We start from the raw sequence: 22,339 nt of genomic DNA, 5'->3' as shown, positions 1-22,339 counted from the left end.
TCATCTAGCTTTTGTGACTCAGAGCACGTTGCTGACCCCCTCTGAGCCCTCAGTGTTTTCATCTGAGAAATGGGGGCAAATGATGCTCCCGATGGCCCGGCATGAAACCCAAGACCCCAGAGGTCCAAAGCGAAAGCCAGAGCCCCATGGGGCCAATGGGCAGTCCTGCCTGGGAACAGAGGCAGGGGGCCGACAAGGGACTCAACTTACCCAGAGTGCCGCCTGCTTCAGAGGAAGCCCTGAGGACCCTGCAGCAAAGTCCAGATTCCAGGCCCCTCTGACCCACCCCCACCCCGACTGCTGAGTGTGGGAATGGGACCAAGAGGTCCTGCCCGCCTGCTTCCTGCCCACTCCTCTCCCAGGGCAGTGACATCCGCCACAACTGGCCTTTGACCCCACATCCTGCCTCAGCCCTGTCCGAAGCCCCCATTTACGGGGACTAAGGTGTGTAGTCCATGACCCTCCCAGCTGGTTTACAGACAGGGAACCTGAGGAGGAAGTGACTTATCCGAGACCTCCCAGAGCCAGGGCAAGGCTCCGCCCACCAGCAAGGTGCCACGCACCTGCACGTGCTTTACGTGTGGAATTCAGAGGGAAAGGGACTGATTAGCGTCAGTCTTATTTTTCACACCAACTCCAACCATTTAGGGGTTGGGGCTGTGTCATTGATTCATTCTGAGAACTTCCTCCAGGGGTCGGTGCTGGGTGATGCTGGGGCCCAGAGTGACCTTAGCCCCAGGCCTGACTCCCCAGGAGCCCCAGGCTGGGGGAGATGGAGCCAAACACAGAGGGAGGTTCCCTGCCTCCAGGGTAGGGCTAGACCAGGGAGGGACAGGGACTGGAGGGGCCAAGGGGGTGACAAGGGCTCTGTCCAGAACAGCCAGGCAAACCCCCCAGCAGAGTGGGCTTTGGCGCTGGGTATGGAAGGTCAGTGGGAGAAGGCTGTGCTGGACAGTGGGCAAAGCATAACCTAGTGGTCAAGCGAATCAACTTCGAGTCAGTTAGACAAGGGTTCAAATCCCCCATCTGTATGGCCTGGGGCAAGTCCCTCCCTCATTTGGGGTCTCAGTTTACCCTTCTATAACATGGGCACATTCTAATTGCTTCATAGCCCACTGCCCACTTTATCCCAATCCCCACCCGTTGTACACATTTTGCCAGAAAAGGTCATCAAACCCCCATCACCTTTGTAGCTGGATGGGCACTCGGAGACCACCATGTCAAGGCTTCCATTTTGCAGAAGAAACTGAGGTTAGAAAAGGGGACAGGGGGGATACAGCTGGGGCTTGGAGTCAGGCTTCTTGCCTAGAGGTCAAGATCAAGGCCCATAGACCCTGATTTAGGCCTGAGCTGCTGCCACCCTCCCCCTCCTCGGATCCTCTAACCCCTTCACCATTTCCAGCTCATCGTGGGACACTCAGGGGTTCCGGGATGGGAGGCTAGGTGATGCCACCTTGGGACAGGGGCCCTTTTAAGAACTTGCACGTGCACGCGCGCGCGTGTGTGTGCGCGCGCGCACACACACACACACACATTCCCATATTTTGCACATCTCACTATTGAACATGTAACCCAGATCAGATCCCCAGCTTGATCTAAAAGCTGCAGGAACAGCAGCTTGTAACATACCCTCTTCCGGAAGGACGAGAAGGAAGTCAGAGAGGGATGCAGGAAAGCAGGCCTGGCGAGGGGACCCGTTTAGAGGGGATTCAGTTCCTGTGCTGTGTGACCGGGGAAAGTTACTCTGCGGCTTTGGGCTTCCTGCTGTGAAGAGGAAGCAGGAGGATGGAGGGAGCCCGAGAGGGCTGCTGGGAGCATGGACAGGATCAGGAGTCAAACTACCCAAGTGACAAGCCTGATCCAAGCATGACTTGAACTAACCACCTCAGCCCAGAATTAGGGGCACGGGGAGGTGCAACCTGGGGTGTTCCTGAGCTGACCCTCTCTGATGGGCTGGGGGGCAAGAGGAATGGAGAGGTGAAGGGTGTGTGGTTTGTCTGCCACAGACCTGAGCTTCTCAAACCGGGTGTAGGGAGGGGGCCAAGACTCGCAGGGTAAACAAAGATGACTCAAAATTTGGGAAATGTAGGGAACGTTTTTATTAAAATTAAAGCCACATGTGCAAGAATTTAAACTATTTAATCTGAGCCTCAGAAGAAAGTGGTTTCTGAAGGGTAGCTCTCTTCTAGCCAAGCCCCCAAAGTCCAGGAATGGGGGCTGTCTGAGCCCTTAAACCCTTCATGGTATTTTTGTGAGATAGTGTGAAAACCACTCTCTTGGGCAATGGGGAGCCATGACAGGTTCTAGGCAGGCGGGGGACAAACATACACTTAGACAGGTTCTCTGGCTCGAGGTGGTGGTGCAGAACTAGAGGGGGGTCAGCTGGAAGTAGGGACGGTCCATGAGACTCCCCCCCCCCTTTTTAAATATATTTTTTTATTGCTTTCAGAGAGGAAGGGAGAGGGAGAGATAGAAACATCAATGGTGAGAAGGAATCATTGATTGGCTGTCTCCTGCACGCCCCGTACTGGGGATCGAGCCCGCAACCTGGGCATGTGCCCTCGACGGGAATCAAATCTGGAACCCTTCAGTCTGCAGGATGATGCTCTATCCACTGAGCCAAACCGGCTAGGGCAAGTCTTCTCCTTTCACTTTAACCCAGGTCTCCGGGCGGTCGCACCCCTGAAATTGGGATGCAAAACTGAATGTGTATTTCTGGGAAATTGTGTCAGGACTCAAGTTTCTCCAAAGCTGTACTCGATTCCCCAAGAGTATCGGGGAACCCTAAAAAAACGATAAGCACAGCTGGTCCCAGGACAAGGAAAGGGTGTGAAAATCAAATCCACAGGTATCATTTATGGAGTGGTGCATGGCATTGCTATCCCGTTCTACAGAGGAGGAAACAGGCCCAGATGGAGGACTTTTGTGAATGTGGGGGGAGATCCCGCGCCAGGGGGACATGCCCCAGACTGACGCGTTCCCCACTCCGTCCCCAGGTGGAGGAGGAGCTGAACCATCTCCAGAAGAAACTGAAGGGGACCGAGGACGAGCTGGACAAGTACTCGGAGAACCTGAAGGACGCACAAGAGAAGCTGGAGCTGACGGAGAAGAAGGCCTCGGACGTACGTTCGCAGGAATGCGGCGGGGCCGGGCCGGAGCCGGGGGCAGGGAGGAAGAGGAGCAGGAGGAGGAGGAAGGGAAGGCGGCGCCTCCCTGCGCTTTCTCCAAATAAGTCCCGAAAAGGGGCACTTTCCAGCAGCTGCGGCCAGCGGTGCCGACGTCAGGCCCGCCCCCAGCGGTGCTGACGTCGGCGGCCGGGCCGGGTGACCTCATCGCCCCGACGGCGGCCGGGCCTGGGGCAGGGAGGAGCGGGGGCGGCACCGGCGCAGGCAGAGGCTCGGGGGCTGGGGCGCGGCTGCTGCAGCTTCACCAAAGCCGATTCTCGCCAAGTCGAGCGCCCGCTGCGTGCGCCCCCGCGCCTCCTTGCCATGGCCGGCCTCAACTCCCTGGAGGCGGTGAAACGCAAGATCCAGGCGCTGCAGCAGCAGGCGGACGAGGCGGAGGACCGCGCGCAGGGCCTGCAGCGGGAGCTGGACGGCGAGCGCGAGCGGCGCGAGAAAGTGAGAGCTGCCCCCCGCCCGCGCCCCGGCCCCGCGCTCCCCTTTCCCCCGGCAAGGCGTACCCCGGCCTCCCGCGCGCCCTCTTTTCTCCGCTTCTCCCGGCGCCTCTCCCTTCCCGCGTTCCCGCCCGCCCGCCGCCGCTGCTAGCCACCCCCCTCCCCCTCGCATTAGCCCGCCTTCGCGCCCTCGGGCCCTGCCGCTCCCGATCGGGGACCCGCAAACGCCCCCCCATCCCCGCCCAGGGTTGGTTGCTGAGACCCCCCCTTCCTCCGCAGCCTTCCGCCTTCCCCGGCCTGGGACTGGGCAGGGAGCGCCAAGCCGAATTGGGAGGGGCCGGCCGAGCGGGAAATGGGGGGGATGGGGCCGAGGGCTAAGGCGATCCCGGAGTGGGGTAGGGGCACCGAGCAGCCAAGGAACTCCGGCTGGTGCCGGGATCCGGAGGTGGTGGGGGGCCCAAGGAGCAGCCTCGGGTTTCATGCACCTCCGAGGTGCAGCCTTCCGGCTCCGGGGCTGCACCCAGGAGCGGGAAGTGAGAGTGGAAACGAGCTCCCATTGTCTGGGGCTGGACTGGCTGGCCCACTTGGACTGGGGTGGGGGGAGGCTTCCCGGCTCCCGCTGAACTTTCCCAGCTGTTCCCAGAGGCGCGGCGGCGACGAGTCTGCTCCCCGCAAGGGGCGGTCAGCCTGGAGCCATGGGCCTTTCGCTTCCCAGCTGGTCCCTGCGGTAACCAGGGCTCCCTCTCCAGAGGACTCTTGGAATGTTCGCGCGGGCGATCCGTCTCTTGCATGTCACGGGGCCAGAGGCGGCAGATAATGGGGCTGAAGGAGAGGGGGTTGCCGCCCTCTCTCCATCCCCTGACTGTCCCTCGGGATGGATGGTACAGTTGGTGGCAACCCCTGGGGTTGGTGAGAGATCTGGATTCTAACTCCATCTCCTACTCCTAGATACTTAACCCCTAGGAGTCTCCCCATCTGTAAAGTAGGGGTGATGCTAATGGCGACTCTCTCGGGTAGTTGGGAGGTCCCAGGAGTAAAACCTCCCTGGGTGCATCTGGCACCTAGTAGGTGCTGGGTTCCTTTTTTGTGTTTTTGTTTCTCCCCGCCCTCTATCCCCAGAAGAGCTCACAGTCTAATGCGGGGTGGGTGAGGGGGACAGACACACAAAACTGATTTGCATTCCAGGGGTCTCAGTTCTGTTGTGGGAGCATCGTAGGGAAGAGGCCATCCAGTGGATTTTCAAAATGGAGGTTGAGCAGAAAATTCAGAGTTTCCTGGGACAGGACACCTGATTGTATAAAGACTCAAAGACTCAAAAGTTGGGGTGGGGGGGGGGGGGAGGTGAAAGCCAAGGGACCCTGAAAGCTGGAATATCGGGACTCAAGAGTGGGGACCCCAGAAGTGGAGAAGACGCTCGGCCAGGTGGAATTGCCGTGGGTATTGTGCCCCAGACTGCTTCAGGGTTGGCCTGAGTCGCAGCCTTTAATCCTGTAAGCCTCCAACAGTAGCTGGTTTGGCCCCTTTCGCACACGGAACCGGCGTAATCCTCCCTCTGATCTCATCCCAAGTCATCTCACTGGAGGACAATTACTTCTGCTTAGAAATGGCCCTCCGCCGGCGAGCCAAGACAGGAGTGGGATATCCATTTGGGAGGAGAGATGTTTTTGGAAAGTTGCAGACATCTTAAAAAGTTAGCTTTTCAAAAGCATGCTTCTCTTGGTCAGGAGGGGGAAAGCCTGAAGAAGGTTCCTGGGCAGAGGAATGGGGCCCAGAGGGGGGAAAACTTTCTCAGTCGCCTGTGGAGTAAGCCAAGAGCCGGCGTGTGGCAGACTTCTGGGGCTGCCTCCAACAGCTGGTTTCATTTAGATTTTTGTGTGATTAACCGACATCTTCCTGTTCCTTGGCCACATGTATCTAGCAAGCCTCTTTTACCTTATAAGGGAAATCCTTTGTAGAGTGTAGAAGCTTTGATTGCAGGAAGGGGTGGAGCCCCAAATGACTAGCAGTGACTAGCAGTTTTTCAAAAAAAAAAAAAAAATATATATATATATATATATATATATATATATATATATATATATATATATATATTTGTGTCCATAGAGATGAGTGCATCTCAGAAATCTTTTGATTCCAGATAGTTGAAAATGTGCCCAAAGCCTGGTTGTGAGGATTCAGAATCCCCAACATAAGGAGCCGCTCACTTTTTTTAAAAAAAAAGACAGCTTCTAAATCAAGCACTCTGTATGAGCTTAAACATCAATTCCTAACTGCTAATTGGTATGGGATTTCTTGTTGGGGTGCCGAAAATATTCTGGAAGTAGTGGTGTTGGTTGCGCTATTTTATGACTACTAAAAAACAGTGGGGGGAACTCAACTCCTGCCCCAGGTGCTGAAGGAGTTAAGATTCACCTAATTTAAAAAGAATAAAAAGCACTCATTGGAAGGGGTGGGTGACATTTTTTAAAATAATTCATCAGTGGTTTTTAATAGAGTCTCCAAACTGGTGTTTCAGAGGAGGCTGCCATCAGAAACACTTGTGGGAGTTTCCCCGCCATTTGCTGCTAGAACTCTGGAGCTGAGGAAAGATGCCTGGTTCTCTGTGTTGGAGCAACTCTGGCCTCGTTCTATTACTCCTTATTTTTGCTGTTTAAAGGAAAAGGGGAGTGGTTTCCCACTCACTTTTACAGCCTACCCCAATTCAGAGGTTTATTTTTCTTGATATGAAGATGCCAGTGTGGCTTTACCTGGGCCTTCACGTCTCCCCTTGGTTCAGCCCTGTTTTCAAACATTCTCAATATCCCTTCCTGAGTGTGGCTGGCCTTGATTGCCCCAGGACTTCAAGGTTCAGGGAGCAAGGGAAGAGCCCTGGACTGGTGCCCAAGAGGCCATTCCTTCCCAATTCTGTGACATTAACCAGAACTACGTCACCTAGCCTGGCCTGTTTTTCCATCTGTAAAATGGGTGGGATACTCAAGGATTAAATGAGGTGAAATCCTGGCCGTAAAGCTGCCCTTTGCTGGGACTTAACCACAGGCCAGGTACAACACCTTGCCCTTCAATGACAGTCCTCACAGCAGTGGGAAGAAACAAGACAGGGAGGGAGAGGATAGGGAGGCTCAGAGCCGTGAAGCAACCAGCCTAATGCCACATGGCTCAAAGTGGCAAAGCGAGCCAACACTTTTTTAAAAATATATATATATTTTATTGATTTTTTTACAGAGAGAAAGAGAGAGGGATAGAGAGCTAGAAACATCAATGAGAGAGAAACATCGATCAGCTGCCTCCTGCACACCCCCTACTGGGGATGTGCCCGCAACTAAGGTACATGCCCCTGACCGGAATCGAACCCGGGACCCTTCAGTCCGCAGGCCGACGCTCTATCCACTGAGCCAAACCGGTTTCGGCGAGCCAACACTTTTTGATCCTGGAGTTCTTGCTTTTATGCACACTCCACCACGTTATCTTCCTGGTGGGGGAAACACCTTGAAAAGCCAATGACACTATTCAGACATCTCTTCCATGTTTGTAACCAAGATTTCTTCTATATTTTATCCTGTCATCTCTCGGCCAGACTTAGTTAAGGATGGTGTTCCATCTTGGCTGCCTTCTTCCCCCCAGTGTATGGCCAGGATTTAACTGAGGGCTCCATGTTCTGGCATTTATCTTGCCATCGAGGTGACTGGGAGCAGACCTGATTCTGCGACTGGGTGAGCCAGGTCCCCGCTGGCCTTGTTCTCTAGGAATCACAAGCATGGAGAGGCCAGCACTGTGCTCTCACAGCATATGGTATACTTATTTCTCTTCTGTGTTGACTTGACCACCCATCCTATACTGGGACACACACCCTCATCGTTGAGTGGCGTGTTCCCTCATGTTTTCAGGGAAGATCACACAGAAAGTTCACATTCTCCAGAAAAGGCTGGATTCCTTACTGCCTGGATTCCTGGACGGGCTCTGGTAGAGGGAATCATGTTAGCTGAGGGAAGGCTACTGTGAGTGGAGGCTTCCCACTGCTCACCTGTTACCTCCTAACCTGGCTGCACCTCTGACCTCCCAGGCTGAAGGAGATGTGGCAGCTCTCAATCGACGCATCCAGCTCGTTGAGGAGGAGTTAGACAGGGCTCAAGAACGACTGGCCACGGCCCTGCAGAAGCTAGAAGAAGCAGAAAAGGCTGCCGATGAGAGCGAGAGGTAAGGATGCTTTGAACCCAGTGGCATTGGTGACGGCTTCTGGGAAATGGAGATCTGAATGGATGGCTGACCTCACTGATCTGGGGTGAGAGTGAGTGTAATCACATGATGTGAACATGCACACATATGTACAATGCACGACAGCGTCTTGAAAACCCTCACACTGTGTATAGAGCTGTTTGTCGTGGTGGTGGTGATGGAGAAAAACTCCCACCAGGCAGAGGAAGGTAAAAAAAAAAAGGACAGCTATAACTGCAAGTATGACTGTAATGCTGATGTTTGCAGAGTCTGAAAGCCATTGTGCAACTCATCCATGTTCTCAAGACATCCATTTCCGGGGTCATGTGAGAAGGGGGCAGGTAAAAACTTGGAACAGGCCATGCGTATGTGATTGTTAACAATGCTGTTGGTCAGGCTTTGGGCTACTGGATGGCTAAAACATGTCAGGGACATGCACAAACTTGAGCTGACTGCTCCTCACCTCTGAGGCATGAGCACTGCATTGGGCATCCAGCAGGGTGCTCCGTCTTCTGGAGACAGTTTTCTGGCACAATCCCATCAGATTGTGGGATTCACAGAGTATCTGTCTCTGTGGTGTAAATGGGTTTCTTGGGTGGCGATGGTGTGGGCCAGGCCGGTGGTCATTGCATGTCTACCACGATCCCACCAGAATTCTCACTTGACCCATCCACCGTGGTTTTCCAGGATGAATTCCTCCAAAGGACTCATTCCTGAATGTGCTGTTGTGACCCATAAACTGGAGATTAAAAACCAATGGTGGGGGTGGCGGGGGGGGGAGGCTGGGGAACTTGGAGATCGACTCTGGGAGTTGCCCAAGCAGGAAATTTCTTTCCGTGCAGTGAGTGGAACAGCCGAAATGAGGGTGTAGGCCCCGGGGCAGGCTCTGCTTTAGCCACTTAGAGTGGGGGAGGGAGGGGATGCCATGGGAAATATGAAGGATCCTGTCACAAGGTGCTCATGGCTGAGCCTGGGGCCTGGGTTAGCTGTTGTCTGTGTACACTGTCAGACCAGCCTGGCTGGATGTCTCATTTTTCAAGATGTCCCCAGGGCAAACCCGGAAAGCCTGGGATTGCTTCTCACTTGTATCACCAGAAGTTTTTGGTGACACTCTTGTTGGGGACTGATGTCTTTTGGTAAAAGGAATTTTACACTCAGAAGCTGGAGGATCTAGGTTCAAGTCCAGCTGCCACTTGTTACATGGCCTAGGGCTGGCCACTTGGATCTCGCCAGGACTACAGAGGGTTTTTCAAGCTTGCTCACCTGCTGATCTTGAGGCCTTGTACAGGTGTGCCTGGTGCTGTGACAGTCAGCTGAGAATGGTAGTGACAGCCCAGATGGAGGTATTTATTAGACCGCCGAAGTGTGTGCTCCTTTGCTCTGGGTGGGCACGGCACACATTGCTATGTTATCCTGGGTCAGCCTTTCTGGAGGTGCTGATCTTACCTGGATCACTCCAAGCAGTACAGGCCAGAGTCAGCCAACTGAATCATGGGAGACTTCCAGCTGTCCCCAGGAGGTAGCCACTTCAGGCTCTCCTCACCCCTCACCTTGTTGGTACCCCACTCTTACCTGGGCTTCCCACTACAATCCGTTCATCGTTCTGGTTTCCACTCGCTTGTTTTTGAAACTGTCAAGTGCCACCCACCTTACAGTCCAGTCACCCTGACCTCCTGCTGTGTTGTGACATTTCTCTGGGGCTTTCTTGTGCGGCTCCCTCACTGAAGAATAACTCCTTGTTCACTTGTGGACTCTCTTCTGGAACGTCTTCTGTGACACCTCCCCCACTGCAACAGAATTCATCTCTCCTAAGCCAACCTGGCCCAGATCTCTAATCACATTGTAGTAACAGAGTACAAATACATCCTGTTACTAGTCAGAGGTTATTTAGAATGGGAACACAGACTCCAGAGTCAGACCATCAGGTTTGAGTTCCAGCTCTGCACTTCCTGGTCACTTCGCCTCTCTGTGCCTTGGTTTCTTCTGTGAAATGGGGACAGTGTACCTACCACTTCATGGGGTGGTTTTGAAGTTGAAGGCATTTAAAGCAGTACCCAGCGTTCAGTAAGGGTGAAAAGTACATGTGAGCAGCTCCATAATTTCCTCTTTGGAGTCTGGTTCTTGGCAAATGTCTGACAAGTGCAGGTCCGTGGAGGTGTGTGGTGAGGTGGTACTGTGTTTGTGTTGGTAATGACAAGGTTGTCCTTGCAGAGGAATGAAGGTGATAGAAAACCGGGCCATGAAAGATGAGGAGAAGATGGAGATCCAGGAGTTGCAGCTCAAAGAGGCCAAACACATTGCAGAGGAGGCTGACCGCAAATACGAGGAGGTGAGTGGGGCTGGCAGATGGCGGCGGCAGCAGGAAGTAGGGAGGAAATGGATGTGTGATAGGGAGATCCTGGGGCTGCCCAAAGGAAGCCCTCTGTTAGGTCAGCTGTCCATCTGTATCCACATCTGTTTTTCCAGAGACACCACTTGGCTGGGAACTGTATCTTCCACAATGCCAAAAGGTCCTGGGGAATTCTGTGACGCTTGTCTGACTTGGTGGGGAAATCAGCTGACCAGATCACTTTTTGTCCCACAGCTGCGTATTTCAGCACAGTTTGGCTAAAATTGGGAATCATGGTCCCTGGTCATGGATCTTCAGTCCCCCTTCTGCCTGCATCCATGGTCTCAGCTCTTCCTTCCCCTCCTGTCTGCCTCACTGTTGGGACCCAAGGGAGAGAATGTGGATGTTTTCCAGACTGCGTTAGAGAAGCAGCAGTAAGCCCCTGGCATAGTCTGGGCGTGGCCTCACTGTCTGCACTGGGAGGGCATCCTATTAGATGTGGCTGTTGGGCAGGGGTGTGTGTGTGTGTGTGTGTGTGTGTGTAGGGGGATGTCAGTCTCCAACAATCCTTTTTGTCTTTGCAGGTAGCTCGTAAGTTGGTCATCCTGGAGGGCGAGCTGGAGAGAGCAGAGGAGCGTGCCGAGGTGTCTGAACTGTGAGTGGCAGAGAACTGAGTGGGGCCCAGCTCAACTTTTGGGTCAGAGCTGGAGGGAGTTGGTTTACACCAACCAGGGCCTCTGGTCAAGTGGATGGGCAACTGGACTCATTGCTCTGTAGCTCCTCTTTGCTTCTGTGGCTGACAGAGGTGGCAACTGTTTGTCCTTGCTGTTCACATCTTGCCTCTAACCACAAAGGTATTAGGAAGTAGGAGTGAGACAGCTGGTAGCAGAGAAGTCGATGAACGGATTGTAGTGGGAAGCCCAGAGAGACTATCTCAGTAGGCGTGCCTTCTTAACAGAAAGCTGACCTATAGAAGGCAGCACTCCCCTCCTCCCACCCAGTGTTTAAATACTTTGCTTCTGAAGTCATTATTTGGCCATGACACATTAACCCCGACAGGCGGGGGAGGGGGTAAGAATCCAGAAAGCTCCAAAATATAAAAATTCCCCTTCCCTGGGCCCTCCAGCTCCACAGAGCATCCCACAGTGCTGAAAGGGGTCTGGTTCTGCAAATCCATTCTGGGCTTGCTTCCTGTAACGTCCGGTGTAGACTGCTGTCTCCCAGCCTCCTGCTCTCCATCTCATTCCTACACCTTCCGGAGTCAGCCTCATCAATCATGGATTCCACAAGTCCCTGTTGCCTCAGCCTTGGCAGGAGCCCAGGAGCACTTATAAACCTTCCAAATACTCCTCAGCCTGCCTGCCGCGCCTTTGCCTGGCATGATAGGGTTTTGATAAGTACACAGTGCTCCAGCTCAGAAAAGGCCATTAACCTTTTCCCCCGCATTCCTTGTGGGGGGCTCCAGGCAGTGTGGATTCCTCCTTTGGAAGACTGCTGTTAGGGGAATTGCCTGCTGTAAGGGAAGATAAGACATAAAAATCCTTTGTCTTTGTGCAGAAAATGTGGTGACCTGGAAGAAGAACTCAAGAATGTCACCAACAACCTGAAATCGCTGGAGGCTGCCTCTGAAAAGGTTGGTTGGCTTTAGTTAGAGGGTGATTGGCTGGACTTACCTTTTCTTCCCCAGAAGTACACAGGAGCATGCCGGGGCAACAGGGATCTGTATTTGCTAACAGCAGCTTTAGTGCCCAGCTGCTGGGTTTTTCTCCCCACAGAAAGAGGTGTCTGGTGGCTGGATTCCCCTCTTTCATGGGGTCTTAGCACCATCTTTTATCTCCAGTTCTTATGAGGGTGGAGATGGAATGTGAGATTAATGCCTGGTCAGGCTTTTCCTGGGGAGATCTGAGTATAATCCTATAAATACAGAGCCCCACTCTCACTTGGATCCCTTGGTTCTTCCAGAAATACCTTATTGAAGATTGAGCAGCAGATATCAGAAGTGGGTTATGGCTTTTAGGCGGAAACAGCATCCAGAGTGGTCACTACAGGATAGAATCACATTAGGAGCAACGTGTAGTCTTCCTTGGCTTACCCCGCTGAATTCCCCATCCTCATCGCATCCTCAACCTCCTCCTCCTATCCTCCAGTAGCATTGAACTTCAGTTTCACAAACATTCCATGTTCTCTCATCACTGCTAGTTCTTTAAACCTGCTGTCGGAAGCAACCTTTCCTTTTCTCTTTGCTTGGTAACCTATCCATCCTTCAGGTCTTTGCTTAAACAGCTCTTCTTCTGAGAAGCCTGCCCTGATTGCTCATCTAGGTTAGGCGTCTCTTGGCTTCGTAGCCCCACCTACATCTTTTCCTATCATGATGATTGATCTCATCCATCATAATTACTCAATTACATGCCTTCCTTTCTAGATTGTAAACTTTAAGGATTGGGTCCCATAGCTGACTTGTTTAGAGCTATATCATTAGTCCTAGTCTTGTGCTTGGCATATATTTGATACGGATATTTGGGGAATACATAAAATCCAAGCGTACATGACAATGTGGCTTCTTCTGTGAGAGCTCAGAGTCAAATTGAGTGGCAGAGACTAACACGATAACAACGTGCTTTGGAATTTCAACAGAGGGACCTTGGAAAGTTGGGAAAGGTGTCATGAGGAGGTGACCTTAAAAAAGGCTGCAGAACATAATGATGGCCGGGAGCTCAAATTCCAGGGTCAGATTCCAGTCTCATGGCTTGGTCATTTGATAGCCATGTGACCCTAGACAAATGACCTCTTTACTCATCTGTAAAATGGGATTGAAGCTATCTAGCAACATTGCAAGCAGTTGGTAAATATTAATATTCATCTGAATTGGGCCTTAAAAGACACATGATTTCTAACAGGTGGTAATTAGGAAAAGAGCATTCTGTCCCTGGGTCCCCATGATAGACAGAGCTGGGAGACCAGAAAGTACACAAAATTTGTTGAGGAAGTAGATAGCACCTTGAGGAAATTGGTGGGAAATGGGATTGGAAATATAGATGTGAAGGGCCTTGAATAGCATGCATTTCCATTCTATCACTGGCCTCACCTTCATCACACTTTTAGCTCAAGTTATCAGCTCAGTACCATTCCAGAGGAGTCTCCCACAGATTCTCTGAGTTTTGCACACATTTCTTCTGCCTGCCTCTACTTTACTTCTTAGGCATGTTCAAGCACACTTTATTCCAAGGAGTAGGGAACCAGCATTCTGTATGCCTTTTTCTCTCCTTTTTTTAAAAGCAGTATTTTGGTTTCTCCCACAGTATTCTGAAAAGGAGGATAAATATGAAGAAGAAATTAAACTTCTGTCTGACAAACTGAAAGAGGTGAGTGATCACACCCAACTGGTCAAGTTTCTCCTGGCGCTGGTCTTGGAGCAATCATAGTAACTCTCGTCTTTTCCTTTAGGCCGAGACCCGTGCTGAATTTGCAGAGAGAACAGTTGCAAAACTGGAAAAATCTATTGATGACCTGGAAGGTATGAAATTGCCATCTAATTTTGTTTGCTCTGTCTCCTCCTACCTGACACATCCATGGGTTGTTGGGGGAAATCTGTGCAGGGACTAAGTTGGGCTACGTTCAGTTTAGGATAGTAAGTGCAAAGTGATGTCACATCTGGAAGCCTGGAGCATTGCAATCAGAGAATGCAAATCAAATTCAGACTCAGGCTGCCATTTTTTGAGAAATAAAGTATTTTTGGTTAATTAGCTCCACGTGTGAGTACAAAGACCCAAATATGGCTGGGTTTTTTTAAATGTCTTTAGAATTTTCTTCCATTTCTTCATTTCTGAGAGATGCCTTGCATTTTCCAGATGCCTTGCATTTTTACAGAAGCTCTCTCCCAGAGAGCTGAGCTTATCACTATATGAGACAACGGAAATATAGAGAACGTAGGGACTAAATAAAGACGCCAGTCTGCAAGCCTGGTGCCCCCACAGATTCCAGAATTTCTTGTAGAGTTCCAACTTTTTTAAAAATTCTGTCCTGTGTTCTTCATGAAATAATTCTGGAATTCCAGATCTTGGGGTTCAGACAGAATCTCCCAAGCTGCCTCTTTCACCTAGAAAAGGTACAAAACTTATTCTGCAGACCATGTGCCCCGAGTTTGGTTTGGGAAGTGAGGCTCCCATATAAGGAGAATTGCCCTCCTTCCCAAGTATGACCTTTAACCAGGTGACATCATTGAAAGTCAGAAACAACCCAGGGCAGGAGACTAGTGACCTGTGCATTTGTAGTCACCATTCTTTTTAAAGGTATGACTAATCCCCAGTAGAACTTCAAAATGCTTAGAAATCACTCTGTCCATCTTTTGTTTTCTCGTTTGTTTTCCATAAGACACAACTTCCTCTTAGTTCATGCTTTGTTTTCTCACTTTTTTTTCTCCCTTTCATTGCTCATCTGTGGCACGCCATTCCGACCCTCGCATTCTGTCCCCTGTACCTCTTCTGAACTCTCTCTCTGGGGACATCCACCCTCTAGACGAGCTATACGCTCAGAAGCTCAAGTACAAGGCTATCAGCGAGGAGCTGGACCATGCTCTCAACGACATGACCTCTCTCTGAGAGGCAGCAGGGTGCTGTCCTCTGTCCTAGCAAAACTGAAGTCTGCCTTCTCACTGTGGTACCTATGTTCCCATTTCCTGCCTCCTGGTTTTGATCCTTCAAGCCGCCGTCTGCTGTGACTGTGTGACCGAAATAAAGACAGGCAGTCCTCATCTTCATGCCCTCTTATTTTCATTTTTTCCACTTGCCGCTCTTGAGCCGTAGTAGCTGTGGTGCCCTTGATGTGGGTGGTTCAAATGAAGAGCTCATTTCAGAAAGAAAATTATGCCCATGTGATTATTTTCTGGTGACATGAAAACAAAAGCCAATTTGGCACGAGCTCTCAGACTCTGTATCTACCAGTAACTGTTTTTCCTTAAACAGAAATTGTTTTGAGTGGAGATTCATCCACCCTCTTAAGCAGCCTCATAGAGTCAGCAGAACTTGCAGAAACCAGCAGGCTTGTGTCTAAAAAGAAGCTACGCTTGAATGGGGTTTGCTCTACGGACTCAAACAGTGGCAACGGCATTTTGGTCTCTACGCCTTTTTGCATTTGTTTCTCTTTACACTCTGAGGACAGTGCCTGGGGTTCCCTATGTTTTCATTGTTCATGGAACATCTATCCAGCTCCCGGTCCTGGGAAGAAGTTCACCCATGAACTTCATCTCTATACCTTGTCTGTAGAAAACTACCCTACAAAGAATTAAAGAGCATCCCATAGCAGGGAGAGAGTGGAAGCTGCTGGAAGGCCAAAGAAAGGAAGTGAGGTGATCCTTTTCTGAGTTTCAAATAAAGTTGCCTGAGATGCTAATCTCTACCTCCCCTCATACATGAGTTAAGTAGAACCAGGAACCCTTGCAAGTCCATGCAGGCCTCCCCTGCACTCCACCACCACTACCTCAGATTGTCTCAGTAACTCTGCCATGTTGATGTCCAAGTCACATCTTCCAGACTTCCCCTCAGACCTGACAAAGGCATGAAAATCTCCAGTTAGCATCAACGTGGGGTCCCTATGACTTGTTATTCCTCATCCTGTTTGATTCAAGTGGGAACCTCTGTCCTGATTTTTCTTTATAGTCATTGCTCCAAAATACATCTCCCCTAAACAACCCACCCCCTTCCACCCCTAGCATCTCCCTGTTTCTAACTGCCATCCACTAGGAACTTCTATACAAACCACACCCCTCACACATTGTCATACATCCACCCCTGGCAAAGTTACAGACTGTGTGGAGGTGGGTGTATTCTGTTTGTTCTCTGTGTGTATTTGTTCCTGGGATTTTCCCAGACATTTGTCGCCTCCACCCTTTGAAACAGCTGCAGCTCTGCCTCTCCAGTTACTCTGCCTAAGCACCTAAGTGGAACTTCATTGACAGGGATTGGGGCTATGGTGATCTACTACTACCTGTCTATGGGACTGTCATGATTCTCAAGGGCAATTAACAGGGAAAGTTATTTTATCTCAGACCCAATAACAAAGTAGATGCCAGGAATCCAGTGGCAAGGTGAAGTGAGATCAGGATTTGTAGTTGGGATGTCGGAGTTTTGATTCTAGCTCTACCACATTAGCTGTGTGACCTTGAACAAGCTATTTAGCTTTTCTGCAAAATAAAGGCGGTATCTTAGTTATTATGAGGATTAAATGAGATAATGGAGAAATTAGCTCACACAGTAGGCACTCAATTACATGTATCCTTCCAGACAGGATAGGCCTGGGTCACTGTTCTGATGGAATCTTCTGAGATCAGAGGGGCTTGGTTTTTTTAAGTGCCTGGTCAAATGAAAAATTTTGCAGTTGTATTTGAAAGGCTGCCATCTTGTGCACTTTTTTCCTTTCTGAAAATTTCCAAGCTGATCCTATCACCTTTTAGGAGACATTTTGCTTCCCTTCAGTATTTTAATGAGTCTTGGCCTAGTCCCTTATCAGCCATCACTCACGGCAAACCAGTTCTCCCTCGTGTTCTGTCATGCATAGCTCTAAATGGCATCTTACTTCTAAAAAAAAAAAAAAATTTGTGTCATCAGCTCAATCACTTAATAGCATACCCATAGTTTGGCTTAAATTTCAATCATGTTGCGTTTGCTTGGGTTTGACTACATTGCTATGGACACATAGACACAATGACACAATTATGGGTAGAATTTCAACAGCCATTCCCAGAAGCTCCAAAAGAAAGACAGGTTACAGGACTAATTAACTGGCATTTAGGGGGAAGATGTATTAAGTTACCCATATCTGGAATTAAAATCTTATGTTTGTATAGCACTTCATAAGTTCTGAAGCATTTTTCACTTTTTCTCATAATAACCCCCATACCACAAAGTAATATTGTTATCCCCATTTGACAGATGGGGAAACATACCTAGAAAGGTTAAATGGCTTACTTCATTGGCACAGCTGGGACTTAAATCCAGGTGTTCTGACTTTAGGATTGCCAGATGTAGCAGATTAAAGTACAGAACGCCCAGTTAAATTTGAATTTCAGATAGGCAATGAATAATTTTTTGGTATATGTATATCTCATGCAATATTTGGCGTATACTTATACTAAAAAGTTTGTGTACCTGAAATTCAAATTCAGCTGAACGCCCTGTATTTTATCCAGCAATCTGATCTGACTCCTAAATTTGGTACTTCATTTCTATTATTCCATGGTGTTCTATTATAATTAAAATGCAAAATACTTTCTCTGCTATGACTTATACTCTGGCAGTATGGATTTTAGGAAACCTTCTAAACCCCCACCCCCACCCCTCTTTAAAAAGATGCTTATTAATTTATTTTTCTTCCACTCTTAATCCTCACCAGAAAAACTTGCTCAGGCCAAAGAAGAGAACGTGGGCTTACATCAGACACTGGATCAGACACTAAATGAACTTAACTGTATATAACCACAACAGAAGAGTCTTGTTCCAACAGAAGCTCCAGACCTCCGTTTCTTTCTCTTCTCTTGTAAGAAGTTTCTTTTGTTACTGCATCTAAGCAAATTATGAGTATGTGACCAAATATTTTGTATCAGAGAAGCTTTGAGCATCAGTTAAATCTAATTCCTTCCCCTCTTCCCCAAATGGCACCAGATTTTTTTAGCTCTATTTTTATCCTTAAATTGCATTTACTCCTAAGCTAGTCAGGGTGTTTCCTATTGAACATTAGTCTCTTAAGACTGAGGGCATATGGTTTCTGGGAGATTAAACAACCCCACACTTCCAAAACACAGACTCTAGTATCTAGTCACTGGCCAATTTAAAAGGTTGAAGAATAGAACCACTGGGCCACCGTTGGACACACTATAGGAGGCCAGGGACCATCACATTAAAATGGGTGGGGATTTTCCATCCAGAGCAAAAAAAAGTTGGGGGAGAGGCTATTGTGGGAAGTGATAAACCATAGATAGATTAATCATTCTGGCTCTTTTCCACACTCTACTGTGCAGAACATCCTTTGAGCAAACAGTATGAGAATGCTTGGGAAATAGAACATTTACTCTTATTTGAGGCCATCCACTCAGCAGGAATGAATTCAGTCCTGTTCAGGAAGCCATACCAAACAGACTGCTAGCCTTCAGTAATTGAGCAAGAGCATTTTTCTCTTAAATACTGGGCAGAAGGGTCCTCTCTGGCCGAAGAGATAATGTAATCGGCCTAACTTATCTCCTCTGTACTTTGGGAATGGTAAATTGAAGATTTACTTATTTAGGGCTTTAATTCCTTCGTCAGGACCAAGTTAATAAAAGACCAGGAAACTCCTGATTCAACTGGATATGGAGTATTTTGTAGACAGGGCTGCACATTTTGGCTTTGTTACGTTTTTGCTTTCTTGGTTAACATCTCAGCTGAAACATTCCATATTCCCCAGCAGTGAGGGGGGTAACTCAAGTTTACAGTTCTGCCTAAAAATCACCCTGATTCTAGCTTTTTGGACTCCTCTGCCCCTCACTCCTATTTATTATGCATCACACTACCCAGGAGATACACTAGCAAATTGTGCAATTGAATAAAACCCACACTTTCCATTTAGATTCTTGCAACTGTATCATATGTAATAGTATCACTTTTTCTACATTTTGGTCAAATAAATTTTTACATAAACTGTAATTGGTGTGAATTTTAGAATGTGTGGGGACATAAAAGGCATTTTGGTTCAACGAATGTTAAATGGGATGGAGATAATTGTGCCATGAATTGAGCAAATTTTATTTATTAGCTTTATACCATGACTTCATGATATAAGGATTATGATCTCTTTGTTACAGTGAGAGCACTTTGCCTCAGTAACTCAAAAGCTCCTGTCCTTTGTTATTCCCAATCATGAGCCGGACTGTGAAGAATGAGTAGGATATTAATAGAGGAATAGGAGTAGGAAAGATGGTCCCTGTTGCTTTAGTTGGGAAAGCACAGGCTCGCCTGGAAAAGGTTTTCTGTACATTGCATAAAGGAAAAATATAGGAAAGCTGCAAGGTAGGCTGGTCCACCTTGATGAGAGCCTGAACATCATTTGGTCAGAAGTGGAGAGCCATTGACATTAGAAAACTCCACTTAGCATTCAATGTTTCAATTAATCCAGGGTGGTACTTGCCAGGGAATACGAAGGAAGAAGTGATCTGAAGGAAGTAATCTTAGGATTTAGCAGACTGCAGTTTAACTACCTGACTTGTTTTGGTATTTGCCTCAAGATCTCATCTTGGGGAAGGGAGCTAGGGAATCAAAAGGAGAAATGAAAGGCTTTAAAACACTGATGCAGCATGCAAACCATGTTTTGTTACCCAGTACAATGGAAAACATTTCCTGCTATTCAACATTTAGCTGACTGAGCTCATTTAGATGGTAGAAGAGAATGTCAATAAAATAGTGTCCCCTCTAAATGCCCTACCATTACTAGATTGAAGTTTCTTCTCCCTCCTTCCCACCCCCTTGGGCTATAATCTAATCTCAAGATACTGTTTTAGTCCTATGCCTGAACACTTAACACAAGTGTTCAATGTTTATTAAACTGAACTGTCTCAGCCCTTGGGGAATTCCCAGTCCCATGAGGTGTGAGTGGAACACAAGGTGAGGTTAGGACCAGGTTGTGAGGAGTTTATCCTGCCCATAGACCATGGGTGGATAGTGGGTGTTTTAGAATGAGCACACACTGCAGGATGGAATCTGGATTAGAGAATGATCAGGGAGACCAGTGGGAGATGTGATGATCTGAGGGGCGATGGAAACAGAAGAGCAAGGTACAAGAGCTACTTAGAATGTCCCTGAGAGCCAGAATGTGAGGGATGAAGAAAAGTCTCAAAGACAATTTAGGTTTCAGATAGAAGGCAATTCAGGACAAGCTAATGTGAGTAGATGATGAGGTTGGTTGTGGACATGCTGAATTTGAAGGATCTTTGACAAATCCAAAGGCAGATGCTGAGAAAGCAGTTGGACATAGAGTGATAGCTGGGCGCTAGATTCTCTAAGAAGTGAGAATCACCAGTGTGGAGAGATACTAGAAGCCATGCGGGTGGGGAGGACCACCTAGAAAGTGCAAACAGATAGGAAGGGAAGCATGAGGCACATGGACATCTAGGGAACAGGTAGAGACCTCACCCCACCCCCAGAGACTGCAAGGGAATCTGACAAGCAGCACCCAGAGAAGGGGTGTGGTAGGTGGCAGGTGAAGAAACAGGCAAATAAAATGGGGAAAGTGCCAAGAAAAGGAATTGCCAGAGTAAGGTGGTCAATAGCATCAAATACCATGGGGACTGAAACCTACAGAGTGGTCTATGACTCTGGTTGAAGCTTTTCCTAAACAAGATGAACAGAATGGGCTGAAGTGCAAGGGAGGAGAGCCCGAGACCATCTCTTGGAAACCACTCTGATGCCCCAGAGTGACACCAAGTGGTGAAGCCACCCACACACGGAATACGGCCCATCTTTGAGAAGCAGGAAACCCTAGTGATGAAGACTTTGGCCTCTGCAGCTTTTGGGTCTGAATTCAAAATCCAGCTTCCCACGTTGGGGCCTGGGCAAGTCACTTAGCCCCTCTGGCCTGTTTTCTCACCATAAAATGTGGTTAATCAGCCCTGGCTGTTTTGGCTCAGTGTCACAGGTTTGATCCCCAGCTTGGTGGGGGTTTTTGCAGGAGGCTACCAACTGATGTGTGTCTCTCTCACGTGGCTGTTTCTCTCTCACCTCCTCCCTCCCTTCCACTCTCTAAAAATCAATGGTAAAAATATTCTCGGGTGAGGATTTAAAGACAAACAAAACAAAACGTGGTTGAATAGTAGTACCTACCTCAGTGGGTTGCCATGGGGATTAAACGTTTTATATGGTTTTCTTTTATAACTGTTTCCACAAACACTGGTGGGCACAAAACCAACGTTCCTAAATACTAACTGTAATTCTCACTATCCTAACCTACTGGGCGGGTTCTGAGCTCCAAAAGGCTGACTAGGTTTGGGCAGGGAAGCGCCAGGGTGTTAGGTCTGATAAAAAAAAATCGAATCGATACCCCCTCCCCTGGGAACTGACCTTTAGGCCACTTCACAATGGACATTCCACTTGCTAAGACCATTATCTCTCCTCTGCGGAGTTTCCCGAATCCAGACCTGCACAGAGAATTCTCCGTCCAGAAAAAGCCAGCCTAGAGCCCTTTAAACACCTCTGACTCTCTGTCTTTGGGGGCTGGTGCCATTTTTGGGGCTCAGCCCATCTGGGTATACAGATGACCTAATCCTATATAATAAAAGGCTAATATGCAAATTGTCCCCTCAACCAGGAGTTTGACCAGGGGGCAGGGCCACCGGCCAACTATCCTCACCAGGATCAGGGCTGGCCTGCTGGACCCCACCCATGCACAAATTCGTGCACCGGGCCTCTAGTAAATTTATAATTCTTCACTCCTTTTGGCCTCATGCGTTCCTCCAGCAATTCTAACACAGGGTAAAACTGAAGGCAGAGAATGTCCTGGACAACCTCTAATTAGATCCAAGGGCCATCCTGAATTGTCCCTGCAAGCTCAGCTGGTGAAGGCCTGGGTAGCTTTAAATCGGTCCCCTGGCCATCGCCTAGATCCCGGAGTATACTTTGCGGGGGGGGGGGGGTAAGAATAAGGGGGAGAGGCTCCTTTCGACTGTGACGAGCCCCGCTACTCTCCTTTCCTCTTCGGATTTCCCTGGCCTGCTTACTGCCCTGCCTGAAGCGGAGGCCTCCAGAGGACACCACCGAAGTCAACAGGCCTTCCCGCGCTCTTCCCGGAGCCTACTGAGCCTGCGCGGGCCGAGAAGGCGGGAGCCAGAGACCCCATGCACGTGCGCCCTCTGCTGGCACCTAACGGCTTCCCTGTTGCGCGTGCGCAAGCTCCCCAGGCCCCTCCCCGGGCTGCGGGGGCGCGGAGCCGTTGGCGCTGATCCCAGCGAGCTCCCCGCCTCGCTTGGGGGGCTAGGCGGGGCCTCCAGAGAGTCCGGGAAAGAAAGCCGGGACCCGAGAGACCACGCCCCTTGTCCTGGTCTTCTTTTGAAGCCCCTAGACTCCTCACCGCTGGCCAATCGCAGCCCGCCCTGTCTCGAGCGTCGGCCAATGAGCGGCGCTCTGGGGCCGCTTCCGGCTCCGCGCCCCGCTCGCCCCTTCCCCAAG

At 49.4% G+C, this 22,339-nt stretch overlaps 1 protein-coding gene across 4 annotated transcripts in view; it reads left to right on the top strand.

The window, feature by feature from the left end:
- The window catches only part of TPM4 (tropomyosin 4), a 21,113-nt gene extending 2,284 nt beyond the window's left edge, over nt 1–18,829 (top strand). The window contains exons 2-9 of one of the 4 annotated variants that reach the window (XM_079772553.1): nt 2,997–3,122; nt 7,677–7,810; nt 10,040–10,157; nt 10,742–10,812; nt 11,715–11,790; nt 13,457–13,519; nt 13,602–13,671; nt 17,544–18,829. In XM_079772553.1, coding sequence (XP_079628679.1) covers nt 2,997–3,122; nt 7,677–7,810; nt 10,040–10,157; nt 10,742–10,812; nt 11,715–11,790; nt 13,457–13,519; nt 13,602–13,671; nt 17,544–17,626 — 741 coding nt within the window. In that variant the 3' untranslated portion in view covers nt 17,627–18,829. The other 3 variants (XM_079772555.1, XM_079772556.1, XM_079772554.1) reach the window with 3 other exon arrangements.
- The last annotated feature ends 3,510 nt before the right edge of the window (nt 18,830–22,339 follow it).

The sequence above is a fragment of the Cnephaeus nilssonii genome (genome assembly GCF_951640355.1).
Source record: "Cnephaeus nilssonii genome assembly, chromosome: 5".
NCBI classification, from domain to species: domain Eukaryota; kingdom Metazoa; phylum Chordata; class Mammalia; order Chiroptera; family Vespertilionidae; genus Cnephaeus; species Cnephaeus nilssonii.
This window is presented reverse-complemented; position numbering and strand designations above follow the sequence as displayed.